The sequence below is a fragment of the Rattus norvegicus genome, chromosome 10 (genome assembly GCF_036323735.1).
Source record: "Rattus norvegicus strain BN/NHsdMcwi chromosome 10, GRCr8, whole genome shotgun sequence".
Taxonomy (NCBI): Eukaryota; Metazoa; Chordata; class Mammalia; order Rodentia; family Muridae; genus Rattus; species Rattus norvegicus.
This window is the reverse complement of record NC_086028.1, coordinates 106,159,454-106,172,711: the sequence shown is the minus strand read 5'-3', so window position 1 is coordinate 106,172,711 and position 13,258 is coordinate 106,159,454. Positions and strand designations below refer to the sequence as shown.

Here is a 13,258-nt window from a genome sequence, read left to right as displayed (position 1 = left end):
ATACTTCTTACTCACTGAGACATACCTGATTTGTCTTTATTTTTATTTATTTATTGTATAAATAAGGTTTATTTATTTTGTGAGTATAGTGTTGCTGCCTGTATGTATGACTGCACCACATTCGTGCCTGATTTTCATGGAGGCAATAAGAGGGTCTTGGGTCCCCTGGAACTAGATTAACATGGTTAAGGAGTAGTGAGCCTGTGTCCTCAGGAAAATTACCATTACACTTTTTTTTTTTCTTTTTTGGAGCTGGGGACCGAACCCAGGGCCTTGCGCTTGCTAGGCAAGCACTCTACTGCTGAGCCAAATCCCCAACCCCTACACTTTTCTGATGAGCAGTCTTTGTGTGTGTGTGTGTGTGTGTGTGTGTGTGTGTGTGTGTGTGTATACCTCTGACTTAATTATTTTACATCTATGGTTGTATTGCCTTCCTGTATATATGTCTTCTACCTAGTTAAGGATGCCCTAGGCTCAGCTATGCCAGAGTCCAACAAGGCAACAAGAGTCCAACAAGGTCTCCAGTGGCTCCAAAGCCAAGGAGACCAGGCCTAAAGGGGCTTTGTGAGGTGGACTGTCAACCTTAGAATCTATTGTCAAGGCCTCTCCTTTTAACATAACTGTAGCCATTTTGTATTCAGTCTCCATTTAGCTCACAAGGTGAAAGTAAGTTCAGGTTCTCAGACTCTACTTCCCAGAAGTAATTATTTATAGCTGACACTATAAAGAATGTTTCTAATAAGCCAAAAAGTTATGGTTGAATCACTTGTACCCTGTTATCTCAATGTTCTGAAATTCCCCTGTTCACTACCTGTCCATTGCCCTTCTTACCTCACTCAGAACCAATCAGCTTAAAGGTTGGCTGCTAATACTTTGTCTAGATAGCCAAAAATGTTAGACCACTTCACTGCTCGCCTTTGAACTTTAAACCTGGTCTTACATATAAAAAGCCTGCCCTGAGGACTGACTGGTACCACAGTTAGGTTTTTCCTTCTTGTTGTTCCACACTTCCAGTATTATGGTATGCTTTCCATAAACTATTCTTGCTCAGCTGAGATTGATGTACATATGGTTTGAGTGGATATTCCCCCCTGATACTCGGTAGGCACTTAGGTGAAAACTGGAGGACTTACTCCGGAGGCAGGGAGAAACAATGGTGGACTGGCCAAGGCTTATTTTATTACTAAAAGCAAATCAGATCTGAGACTGCTGTTCCTACAGGGTGGGTGGGCAGCCCAGCTGTCCTACCTCTGCTTCCCTGCCAGCAGTGACAGGAACTATGGAGTCTCTGATATAATAGATGAGGACAGCAGGCTAGTACAGTGTAACTCAGTGGTAGTAGGCTTGTCTCTTGTCTACTTTCACCCCAAGCACATAAGCCTGGTGTGTTTTTTCTTTCTTTCTTTTTTTTTTTTTTTAAGATTTATTTATTTATTTATTTATTTATTTATTTATTTATTTATTTATTATAGGTACACTGTAGCTCTCTTCAGACACACCAGAAGAGGGCATCAGATCCCATTATAGATGGTTGTGAGCCACCATGTGGGTGCTGGGATTTGAAATCAGGACCTCTGGAAGAGTAGTCGGGTGCTCTTAACCGCTGAGCCATCTCTCCAGCCCGTGTTTTTTCTTTCTTTCTCTGTCTTTGCGGGGTTGGGGGAATGGTGGTGGTGGTGGTGGTGGTGGTGGTGGTGGTGGTGGTGGTGGTGGTGGTGGTGGTGGTGGTGGTGGTGGTTGGAGTTGGGTTTTTTTTGTTTTGTTTTTTTGGTTTTTGGGTTTTTGTTTTTGTTTTTGTTTTTGTTTTCGGAGCTGGGGACCGAACCCAGGGCCTTGTGCTTGCTAGGCAAGCACGGTTTTTGGTTTTTTTGTTTGTTTGTTTCTTTTTCCGAGACAGGGTTTCTCTGTGTAGCTATGGCTGTCTTGAAACTCACTCTGTAGACTGGGCTGGCCTCACAGATCTTTCGGCCTCTGCCCCCCCCTTCCCCTCCCCCTCCCCAGTGTGGGATTAAAGGAGACACTACCACCACCACCACCAAGCTAAACCTGGTGTGTTATATTCCTGTAATTCCCAAACTGGAGAGGTAGAAGAAGGAAGATTAAAAGTTCAAGGGCTACATAGAAAAAGGCCAAGACTAGCCTTACATTAGATTCTTTAACTCGTACGCACATACACGTTTACACGTGTGCTCGCATGTTTGTGCACACACACATGAAGGCGGGGGATGGAGGAGAAGCTGCTGGTATCACAAGGATAGCTCAGCCATTAGAAGCACTTGCTATTCTTGCAGAGACTAAAGTTAGATTCTCAGTGCCCACATGATGGTTTATAGCCACTCTGACTCGTCGGTCATTAGGCAAAGGAGTGTGATGCTGTGCCTGCCTGACACCTGAGTTATTACAGACCCGTTGTTCCGGATGATCCCTCCGACTCTCATCTATGTGCTCTAACATATATACACATACGTACACCCCATGTCTTTAACTTTGTCGCTCCAGCCTGGATAGATGACAGTTTGCCAGACACTCATCTCTGCTCTGGCCTCTTCTGAGAACAGAAGGGAGAGGGCTTTGATTTTAGTGTCATTGATCCCTCTGCCTAGGCTTCCTTTGGTCCACACGGGTCTTTATTGTCTTAGCTCATAAGGTAGTAGGCGTTGGCACCTGTCCTTTAATTTTTAGCAATGAAAATGATAAACAGAACCTATTGAAGTGGGGTTGGGGATTTAGCTCAGATTTAGGCCTGGGTTCGGTCCCCAGCTCAGAAAAAAAATAAATTGAAGTTAGTTAGTTCTTTTTTCCATGTAACCTATCATGCACTTTTCTTTTCAGGATCTCCATGCTGTGATTCTGGTCCCGATTCTGTATTGTGCTGGCTACTTTTGTGCACCTTGCCTTGCCATTGTTGCTTAGACTGCTGTGCACTGCTGCTCCTTGCTTTTTCCTAGGAGCAAGACTGTCTTTGGTCAGTGTGGTCCATGGTCACCTATCAGACTGCCTTCTCCTCCTTGGACTTGTGCTCTGTTGTCTTCCAGAGGCTTTTAGGATGTTTCCTAGAGGACCTCTCACCATGTAACTTGTGAGGTCGCTCCTAAATACTACTTCATGTTTCTACAAATATAAAATAGTAGTGTTTCTTAGTTCAGGTTTCATTGGTGTAAAGTGACACTATGACCAAGGTATCTCTTACAATGGATGTTTAATTGGTCTGGCTTACAGTTTTAGATGTTCAGTCCATTATCATCATGAAGGGAAGCATGGCAGTGTTCAGGGAAAGGTGGCACTGGAGGATCTTAGAGCTCTGCATCTTGATCTGAAGGCAACAGCAGGAGTCTTTGTTCCACACTGGACCAAGCTTGAACTTAAGAGACTTTAGAACCCACCCCCACAATGACATACTTCTTCCAACAAGGCCACACCTGCTCCAACAAGGTCACACATCTTAATAGTGTGCTCTTCACAGGCTAAGCATTCAAACGTGATCTGTGCGGGGCCATTTCTATTTAAACCAGCTCACAGCACTTTACTTGTTCATTTATTCATATGCATATGTGCATGTGTGTAGAAGTTGGAAGACAGCTTCTGGGAGTCAGTTCTCCTTCCACCATGAGAGACCCAGGAGTTGAACTCATGTATTAGGCTTGGTTGCCAGGGTCCTTATCCTCTGAACCATCTTCTGGCCTAAACATCAACATTTGCTACCTTTGTCTTTAAAATGTTTTGTTGAAAATAGGTAAACTTTCTGTCAGTGCTGTCTATGGTGCAGCTCTTTGGGTGTCTGGTGTGGTTTTATTTTTGCATTCTGTGTGATGGCTGAGATCCTTGAACAGTGTCAGTGACCATCCAGCTTCATCTCTCTCTTTTCTTCTTCTCTCCTATTGGGGGATGTGGTTGGAGCCAGGCCTCACTGTGTTGCTGGTCCCTGATTCATAGTCCCCTGTCTGTGCTGACTTTATGAACATGAGGCAATGATTCTCAGTCTTTGTCTTTTGTTTTGTTTGAGGCAGAGTCTCTATGTGGAGCCCTGGCTGTCCTGAAACATTGTAGACCAGGCTGGCCTCAACTCACAAAAGATCTGCCTGCCTCTGCCTCCTGAGTATTGGGGTCACAGGTGTGCACACCACACCCAGACGTTGTCCTTTATTTGTTTGTTTGTTTCATTTCTTGACATTCCAAATGTTGTCTCGTTTTCTGTCCCCCCTTCAAGAGTTTTTCCACCCCCTCCCCATTTGCCTTGTTTTGAATCCTAAAGAGCATGCTGTCAAGATTTCATCACTATGAGTTTTCAAGTATCTTTTATCAAACAGGAAACCTTAAAAAAAAAAAAAAAAAGCACAGAAAACCAAGATTCCTTGTATAATTTTTACATTCAGAAAGAAAACACTGGGACTGGAGAGATGGCTCACCTCTTCTGGTGTGTCTGAAGAAAGTGACCGTGTACTCATATAAATAAATACACATCTTTTTTTTTTTTTTTTTTTAAAGAAAGAGAACACTGGTATTTCCTTAATCCTGTTACTCTTTTTGTCTTTTTTTTTTTTTTTTTTTTTTTTATTCCCCAGAGCTGAGGGCTAGGCAAGCGCTCTACCACTGAGCTAAATCCCCAACCCCAATCCTGTTACTCTTATGTCTTTATCTGGTCTGTGAGAACTTGCAGAAGAGCTTCTCCATGAGGTTGAGATGCCTGTTCATCCTATGTTTCAGAGAAGGATCAGTTGGACAAAGAGAACTATAGAGCAAGCCTTGAAGCAGTCCTGTTAGTTGTCCTGTGGACTCTGTGGCTGATTTTAAAATACACTGCATAAATAAAACCATTATTTACCTAAGTCTGTGTTTATCTATGCCAGTGTTGTCTGTGGTCATAAAAACTAAAAATTATGGCAAAGAGACACTGAATAATCACATTTCCATGGTAGAGCCCTGAGTGACCTCTGCCTGTGAGTCAGATTTTAGACACTCAGAAGTTCAGATAGAGCTCCATATAGAATTTAAAGCAGATACATGGCATGTTGTCCTGGTGTCTTGTGTTTTATAAACATCTTGGAGTCCATATCTGTATGTGTATTTTTCTTGGACTCACAGGATGTGGGAGCTGGGAGCCTGTGTGTGCAGTGTAAGAGATGCTGTTGTTTGTATCCTGTGCAGCAGGGAAGCAGGAAAGAGCATTGGGCAGAGACTCCTAATCCTGGCCAGGAAGCTGGTAGACTTAGATGTGCACTGACCCATGTGTGCTGTAGAGAAAACAGTAAAGATGCATGGGCTGGCTGTGTGAGGACAGAAAGTGGGTCCCTGAGGAGTCTGGCTGTGGCCGCTTATTCCCAGGACAGTCAGATGTGAGGGTCTAGGAGTTGTTTTCTTTCACTCAGCTGCCTGAACTGCAAGGACCATTGGAAACTGGCCAAACATATTCATATTCATTGTGCACACATTGTTTCTGTAGAAAATAGGAATTAGTTTAAGAAAACAACTTTTTTTTTTTTTTTTAATTCTTTTTTTTGGAGCTGGGGACCGAACCCAGGGCCTTGCGCTTGCTAGGCAAGCGCTCTACCACTGAGCTAAATCCCCAACCCCAGAAAACAACTTTTAAAAAATAGATTTACTGGGGTTGGGGATTTAGCTCAGTGGTAGAGCGCTTGCCTAGGAAGCGCAAGGCCCTGGGTTCGGTCCCCAGCTCCGAAAAAAAGAACCAAAAAAAAAAAAAAATAGATTTACTTTAATTTGAGTGTGACCATTAGTTGAGTGCTGGTTGATACTTCAGTTATTTCTGGTTGTTGTTACAACTGGCCACATCTTGCAACTTGGTACATATGTCTTCAAATTAGAATTGTCATGCGTGAGATTTTTCAGTTTTGACAGATATATCAACTCGCTCTCTAAAATTTTGTTCACAAAATTGTCTTCCTTTAAAAGTGGGAAGGGTCTTTATAGAATTCTAGGACCAACCAGAGCCATACAGTAAGATGCTGTCTTCAAAACAGGTAGCGAGCTTTAATGTCTTTTAGAATGTTTGTGTTTGTGTAACTCGTGTGTGAAAGGGTACGTGCACAGCTAGATGCCACCCATGTTTGGGGGCTTGACACTAATATGTCTGTCTCCTTCTCATTCTGCATTTAATTTGGGACAGGGTCTCCTACTGATCCTAGAGCTCAGCAATGTAGTCAGTCAGCTGAGTCCCCAACAGTGCTCCTGTGTCTGTCATCTGTGCTAGGATTACAGGCTTGGGCCAAGGCACCTGGCTTTTTAATAGGTACTTGGATCTGAATTCATCATGGCAAGCCTTCTTCTTTTTTTTTTTTCTTTTTTTTTTTCTTTTTTTTCGGAGCTGGGGACCGAACCCAGGGCCTTGCGCTTGCTAGACAAGCGCTCTACCACTGAGCTAAATCCCCAACCCCGGCAAGCCTTCTTCTATCTATGTCTGTCTATCTTGGTTTCCATGCCAAGGTTTCTTTGTGTGTTTCTTTCCTATCAGTACATTAGGTTGTTCTGGTGCTCTGGTGACCCACGTGGACAAGGTGCACAAAGCGTAAGCACTTGAGGATCTTCCCCCCTGCTGTGAGAGTGACACCTCTCCTTCCCTCCCCATAGGACCTGGGGCAGAAAGCCCTTTAGCTTTGTGCCTTATAGAGTCTATATAGCATAAAGCTTTCTGGGTTTCTGGCTATAGTTCACAACTTAGTGGATTTGAGGGAACTACTCCTGCAAAGATATCAGTGAGATGTCTTTGCAGGAGCCTGGCATTGTGTTGTTGTGATGTGGTGGTTTTGTTTAGTACTTTAAAATATCAAGCTAGGTATGGTGGTAAAAGCCCTTTAATCTCAGCACTCTGCAGGTTGAGGCACACCTGTGTGAGTTCCTGGCCAGCTAGGGCTACAGAATAAGACATTGTGTCAAAACAACAACAAAAAGGTTGGTTTTCTTTTCTATAGCAATCTCTTTCAGCGGAACTAAGCCAGCAAGTCCTAGAGCTCAGCCAAGGGATCAGCTTAGAATGCTGTAGGTTTGTACTATATGGTTTTTCCACTTTCCCAAAGTTCCCACTTTGCACTCTAACTTCAGAAGGGTAGCAGATTCAGGAGGTACGTGTCCTGTCTGAGTACCACCTGAGATCTGACCATGAGCAGTTGGACTGGCCTAATATTCTTCTACCACCTTAGATTAGGTAGTAATTGTTGCTGTTATAACAACACCTTAGACAGCAAATGCTGGCTTTTACTCTTTGGCCTCAGGCTGTGACACTGACCTGCCCACTGATCTATTTTATTCTGCTGACATCCTCTTTGTTTCATGTAGCTCTTCCTACCCTGCCTTAGTGCTCCAGGAACAGGTGATACTACTCTACCAGCCCCCCATCCAGAGAATATTGGATCTGCAGATGAAACAAACACACACACACACACACACACACACACACACACACACAGTGCTCAATTTCAACTTGCCTTCTTGGCTCAACTGCTGTGTGCCTCCAGCCTACCATGGCTGCCGTGCACTTCCTAGTACACCCAGCTCAGCACTGTCTGCCCTCAACCTCAGTTGCTCAGCCACCTTCAGTCCCAGCCTCCTGCCTGGAGAAATGACCCATGACTGCTCTGCCATGAGCTTACATGACTGGTTGACTTTTCTCCCTCCAAAGCATGGCAGTAACTCCTTTCCTTTCTCTCCTGCAGCTGCCAGCTTGCCTGCAGGACCTAGAAGTCCCACCTATTCCACCCAGCTCATTGGCCTCTGGCATCTTTATTAATGGATCAAAAACCAATTGGGGAACAGGACTTTAGTATCAGCATTACCCCTACACTCTTGGTTGACATTCACTTACATTTAGGGAACATCTCGGAACTATCAGACATTTGTTTGCAGAGTCTTGGATCAGCTGAGAGTACAGTGGTCTCCCTGTACTCTAGAGGCTGTTGTAGTAGAGAAAGATGTTTTTCAACTGGGTAGAGTTTCAGTAGGCAGCGACAGCTTGGCCCATGGATCTGGGAAGGATCATTACAGACAAGGTAGCAGCCTATTTCTAATATGGAGCACAAAAAGCCGTGTGGAGCAGCCTATTTCTAATATGGAGCACAAAAAGCCGTGGATGAGAGATGGGGAAGGGTACGTGCAGTGCCATGGACACTGTGACTGGGTTGAATAGAGAAGACACTGCACAAACTGTACAAAGATCCCTCTAGGTGTTGGGCTAGGAGTAGGCTAGGGAGGCAAGGCCGGTAATGACAAAGGAACAATTAGGAGCCAGGCCAGGCCAGCCACCTTAGTGATGCAGGAATCATAAATGTGTAAGAGTGTTTAGTTTAACCCAGCATTTTCTGGGTCTGAGTATGTGCAGTGAGAGAAGAGACAAGGCAGGAATTCAGTCCTCTTATAACTAGTTCCTTGTGCACACTACTACTTAATACTTAGGATGAATTCTCAGTATTAAAGATACCTGTTAAATGCTACCCTATATTAAATGAGTCCTGTGTTCTCCAAAATTTCCCTCACTGATATACACACTGGCTCTACTCTCTGGTACTTACTGGGCTAGCCAATTACAGCAGCCTATCATTTGTCATGCACTGGGGACAAGGACAGTGCCTGCCTGTGACACGTGCAGTTGGGAAGGGCAGACAGACCACCAGGACATGCAGAATGTAACCTAGCAGGTGCCTGAGAAGCACCATCTGCTGCTTATGTTGTCTGTGGCTTATGTCTGCCTCCTGATTGTGCTATGTGCTGTGAGAGGAGCTCCCTGTTCTACAAGCTCTTGTGTTCTGAGTGCTTCCCGGATCAGTGCTGCCAGTTACCTGTCCTACCAGTTGTTAATGGAACAGCAACATGCCAGGGTTTCATCTATCCATCTAACTCAGGGTGACACCAACTGGTCAATGAGTCACTCACCAAGCCTCAAAGCCTGTGTTGATCGGGATAACAAAGACATCAGTATCTATGTCTCTTTTATGTCACAACTATGGCACCAGTGCTTGCGGAGATGGACTGCAGTAGGGAGCGAGGCACTGGGGGCCACAATATCTCCCTCTCCCGTGTCTTGATCCAGGTGTAGATAAAACTGCTAACACTTTGGCAGCTGTCAAACTTAGAATTAAGATGTCTTCCTTCTAGTATATTCTGTCTGACATTTGCTAAGGCCTATAAAAAGTAATTGCCTTTAAAATTTTGTGTAGGACTACGGATTGGCTGGCAAAAGCATTTGAGTGAAGGCATTGGGGGGGGGGGGGTTGGAGATACACGTTACCCTGTTTTCTTTCCCCTAGGGAGAAATGGGAGCTACAGCACCTTTATTTTTGTGGTGAGCAGAAAGGTACAGTTGGGTAGTTAAGTTTGAACAAGAATAGCACAACACAAAGAAAGAGTGGGGGTTTTTAACAAGAAAATTCCCTGGAGGGGAAAATTAAAGTGAACAGGTGCTGGAAAAATGTTTCTGCATATTAGAGCTTAATTAGATTTGAAGATGAATTCCAGATGGGCTAATTATGTGTGAGTTGTTGCAGGTTATTTCTTGTAGGGGCAAGTATGTATTTTTGGAAATGGTGGTTTAGTTTGATTGGGTTTGATTCCTACCTCCCACCCTGTCTCCATCAAGAAAACTGTCTCTTCTGAGGCCCAAGACCTCAGTGGGGGGTCAGTCCACATCTTTGGGACCACTGTCAGACAAGCAGAAGCACAGAACATGGAGGCCATCCTGACCTTGTGATCACATGTGTAAGGAAAAACACGAACTTTCCCGGGTCAGTGGAAGGTCATGACCCTCACAGGAAGTAAGCAGAAGTAAGCAGATCCTAGTAGGGACTAAACTCACACTCATCACATAGATGCTGCATGGATTGATACAGAGTGTGTGTGTGTGTGTGTGTGTGTGACTAAACTCACACTCATCACATAGATGCTGCATGGATTGATACAGAGAGTGTGTGTGTGTGTGTGTGTGTGTGTGTGTGTGTGTGTGTGTGTGTGTGTGTACTTGGGCCAGATCTCTCGGTAGGGCAGAGGGCAAGTCTTTGTTGAAATCTCTGTAGGAAGTGGGACTAGTTTAGGACCAGCTTAACTTGGGAACAGCTTGCAATGATTATCTTAAAAGATAGCCTGGCTCCCTCGGGTCCCTGAAAGGTGTGGATATGTTGGGAGTGGTCTTATGGCACACCTTGGGGACATATGGTTGGTAGACAGTTTGGGTCTGAGGTCCTCAATAAATAAACTTTTATGTAAGGAACTATAATTAGAAACTATTGACACATTTATGTACAACACAATGTTAGGTAATAATTGAAATAGAAAATTACTCCTTGCAGTTCTTTAATAAAGAGCATCAGGTCTCAGGAATTTATTTCTAGAGCTCTGTTTGAACTCAGCATGTTTGACATAAATCACATCTAATTGTCATTTTATGACTAATGAACATATGTTGGCCACTTTTCCCCATAATTAAACTTTATGTTTTGTGCATCTGACAAAGCAAAGCAAGTTTAGAATTTGACATATTGGTGGTGGTGTGTGTGTGTACATGTACGTGTATGCTTTTTTGTACATTTCTTTATTTTGTGTATGTACTGTTTTTATAAAGTCCAGTTGTCGGAAATGTAAAAAAATTTTTTTTTTTTTTTGGTTCTTTTTTTCGGAGCTGGGGACCGAACCCAGGGCCTTGCGCTTCCTAGGTAAGCGCTCTACCACTGAGCTAAATCCCCAACCCCTGTAAAACTTTTTAAGAAGGAGATTTTGAGTGACTGTGGAGGACCCTGCAGGCTGTTTTCAGCTCTAAGCCATCGGTGGTGCCAGGTCATGGTGGGATGTGATGCTTACTCTGTCCCTCTTCAAAGTTCCCCCAGAAACAGACAGGAAGGTCAGGGCCATAATAGAGAGTTCTAAAATACAACATGTGGAAATACTTCCAAAAATACATACATTTCTTTTAGAGACGGGTCTCTATATATTCCTTGACCTCACTAATGTAGACCAAGCTGGCCTCAAACTCAGAGCTCTTCTTACCTGACCTACCAAGTGCTGCATTTAAAGGCATGTGCCATCACTCCTGGCCAGATCACAGTGTGTAAGAGAACAGGGCATAAAGATGTGCATTTATGGGGTTGGGGATTTAGCTCAGCAGTAGAGCGCTTGCCTAGTAAGCGCAAGGCCCTGGGTTCGGTCCTCAGCTCTGAAAAAAAGGAAAAAAAAAGATGTGCACTTGTAATTCCAGCCCTAACAAGGCAGAATCAGGTTGCCACAAGTTCAGTGCCAACATGGTCCATATAGTTCCTGAGATCCTGTTTTGAAAAGAAGAGATGGTGGTGGTGGTGGTGGTGGTGGTGGTGGTGGTGGTGGTGGTGGTGGTGGTGGTAATAATAATAATAATATAATAATAATAATAATAATAATAATAATAATAATAATAATAAATAATAATAATAGCAACCACCACCACCTTGTGGAAGGCACACTGTCGCTTCACCTTCTTTCACTTGCTGACTTTTGCTTGTTTCAGGACATAGACAAGTTTGGCAATGAGATCACCCAGCTGGCCCGTCCCCTGCCTGTGGAGTATCTCATCATAGATGTAAGTACTCCTTGGTATTCAAACTTAACAGGCTGGTACCATAGTCCCCATGAAGGCTAGGACTCCTAGGTGATGTGATAGCCACGAGGAAGGGAGCCAGGGAGATTTGAGTCACACACTGCCGCAAGGATTGTTTCTTGATTATGAAATCCCAAGTTTCCATAAACTCCACAGTTTAAACAACCTTGGGATTAACTTTTCTCATGCTAAAGTACAAACAAAAGACACCTACCTCCAGTTCCGCCCTATGGCCTCTGGAAGGCAGTGATGAGTCCCAAGGGTATCTATCTGAACAGTCCTGTATATCTAGGCTTGGCTGGAAGCTGCCCAGTGCCCAGGAGGTGCAGATGTTGTCCTGCCTGGCACAGCAGTCGTACTCTTAGGGGCCACTCCATCAAGAGTTTCCTGGGACACATCTGTAACTTCGTGTTTGTGAGTAGGGAGGGCCAGCGTTGTTTCTGGATAGAGCTCTAGGAGGTACGAAGAGCTGGCTGTGCTGCAACCTCTCAGGCTGTCGAGAGGAGTTTGGTGGTCATAGAGACACAGTCACATTGCTGGCCACAGGGCAGTGAGAGCCCCAGGATAAAGCCTGGTGACTCACAGCAGCTGGAGTCTCACTACCTGCCCGGTGCTGTCCAGAGGGTTGGAGGTGGCTCCTTTCCTGCATTGCTGCTGTGCCAGAGCATCTGCTTGGGCTGGATTTGGACTTGGGGTGAATATATGATTCAGGCAATAAAGTATTACTGGATTTGGAGCAGTTGCATCCCCTGAGCCTAGTGCACTGAAGCTCCATTTCAATTGACAGTTCCTGAGAACATATTTATTACCTAGGCCATAAAGGCATCTGTCTCTATACTACCTGGGGTGTAATTAAGATGAGAGCAGATTGATGGAGGAGCCAGCGTGATTCAGAATGAGCTTCCTAAGCCACTCTTCACCCTAGCACCTCCCATACCTTTCAGCAGCACTGCTATAGCGTCCACATTCTCCAGACTAGGGCTGTCTGCCTCTCGCTCCCCCAAACCCCTTTGTAAGACAGGGTCATGCTGTGTAGCCCTCACCAGCCCCAAACTTGTAATCTGGCCTTGATCTCTTCAGGGCTTCAGATAGGGGTGTGAGCCACAGCTTGTCTGCTGGGTTTTTGTTGTTTTCATTTGCTTATTTGTTGTTTGGGGGAGATTGTTGTTGTTTTGTTTTGTTTTGTTTTTTTTGACAGAGGACCTCAAATTTATAGAGATCTCCCTGTTTCTGGCCATAAGTCTTCCACCCTGAATATCTGCTGCTGTTAAATTTGAGAGTAGGATAGCTTTATCACAGCAGAGTTTTGGCTGAGTCATCTCCCAAGCCCCAAGATGGCTGTTCCACACAGTGAAAGTATAAACCCAGGACAGTCTGAGCAGGGTTATTGCCCAGCAGCCCTCAAACTGAGGATCTCCTGCTTTGGCCTCTTGAGTAACTGCATTACAAGTGTGTACCACAGTAACTCTGGATTGATGGTAAATACTAGTAAATATTCTGTAGTTACCTTTTGCTCCTGTGTGTGACTTCCTAAAAGAAGAGACCTGAGAGTATCCCCAAGCTTTTGCTCACAGCGCGGTTATACTCCCTGTTTAGTGTTCAAACCTGACTGGAACGCTGCTCTCAGGGCCATACTCAGTGCCTTGTGTGGGGGATACTCCAGTCATGTTTCTTAGACAGTGACCTGAGGCC

General features: G+C 44.5%; 1 protein-coding gene across 2 annotated transcripts in view; it reads left to right on the top strand.

The window, feature by feature from the left end:
* Window positions 1–13,258, top strand: part of Nploc4 (NPL4 homolog, ubiquitin recognition factor) — a 55,551-nt gene that overhangs the window by 35,595 nt on the left and 6,698 nt on the right. For both annotated transcript variants that reach the window (XM_039085086.2, NM_080577.2), the window contains 1 exon segment: window positions 11,477–11,548. In XM_039085086.2, coding sequence (XP_038941014.1) covers window positions 11,477–11,548 — 72 coding nt within the window.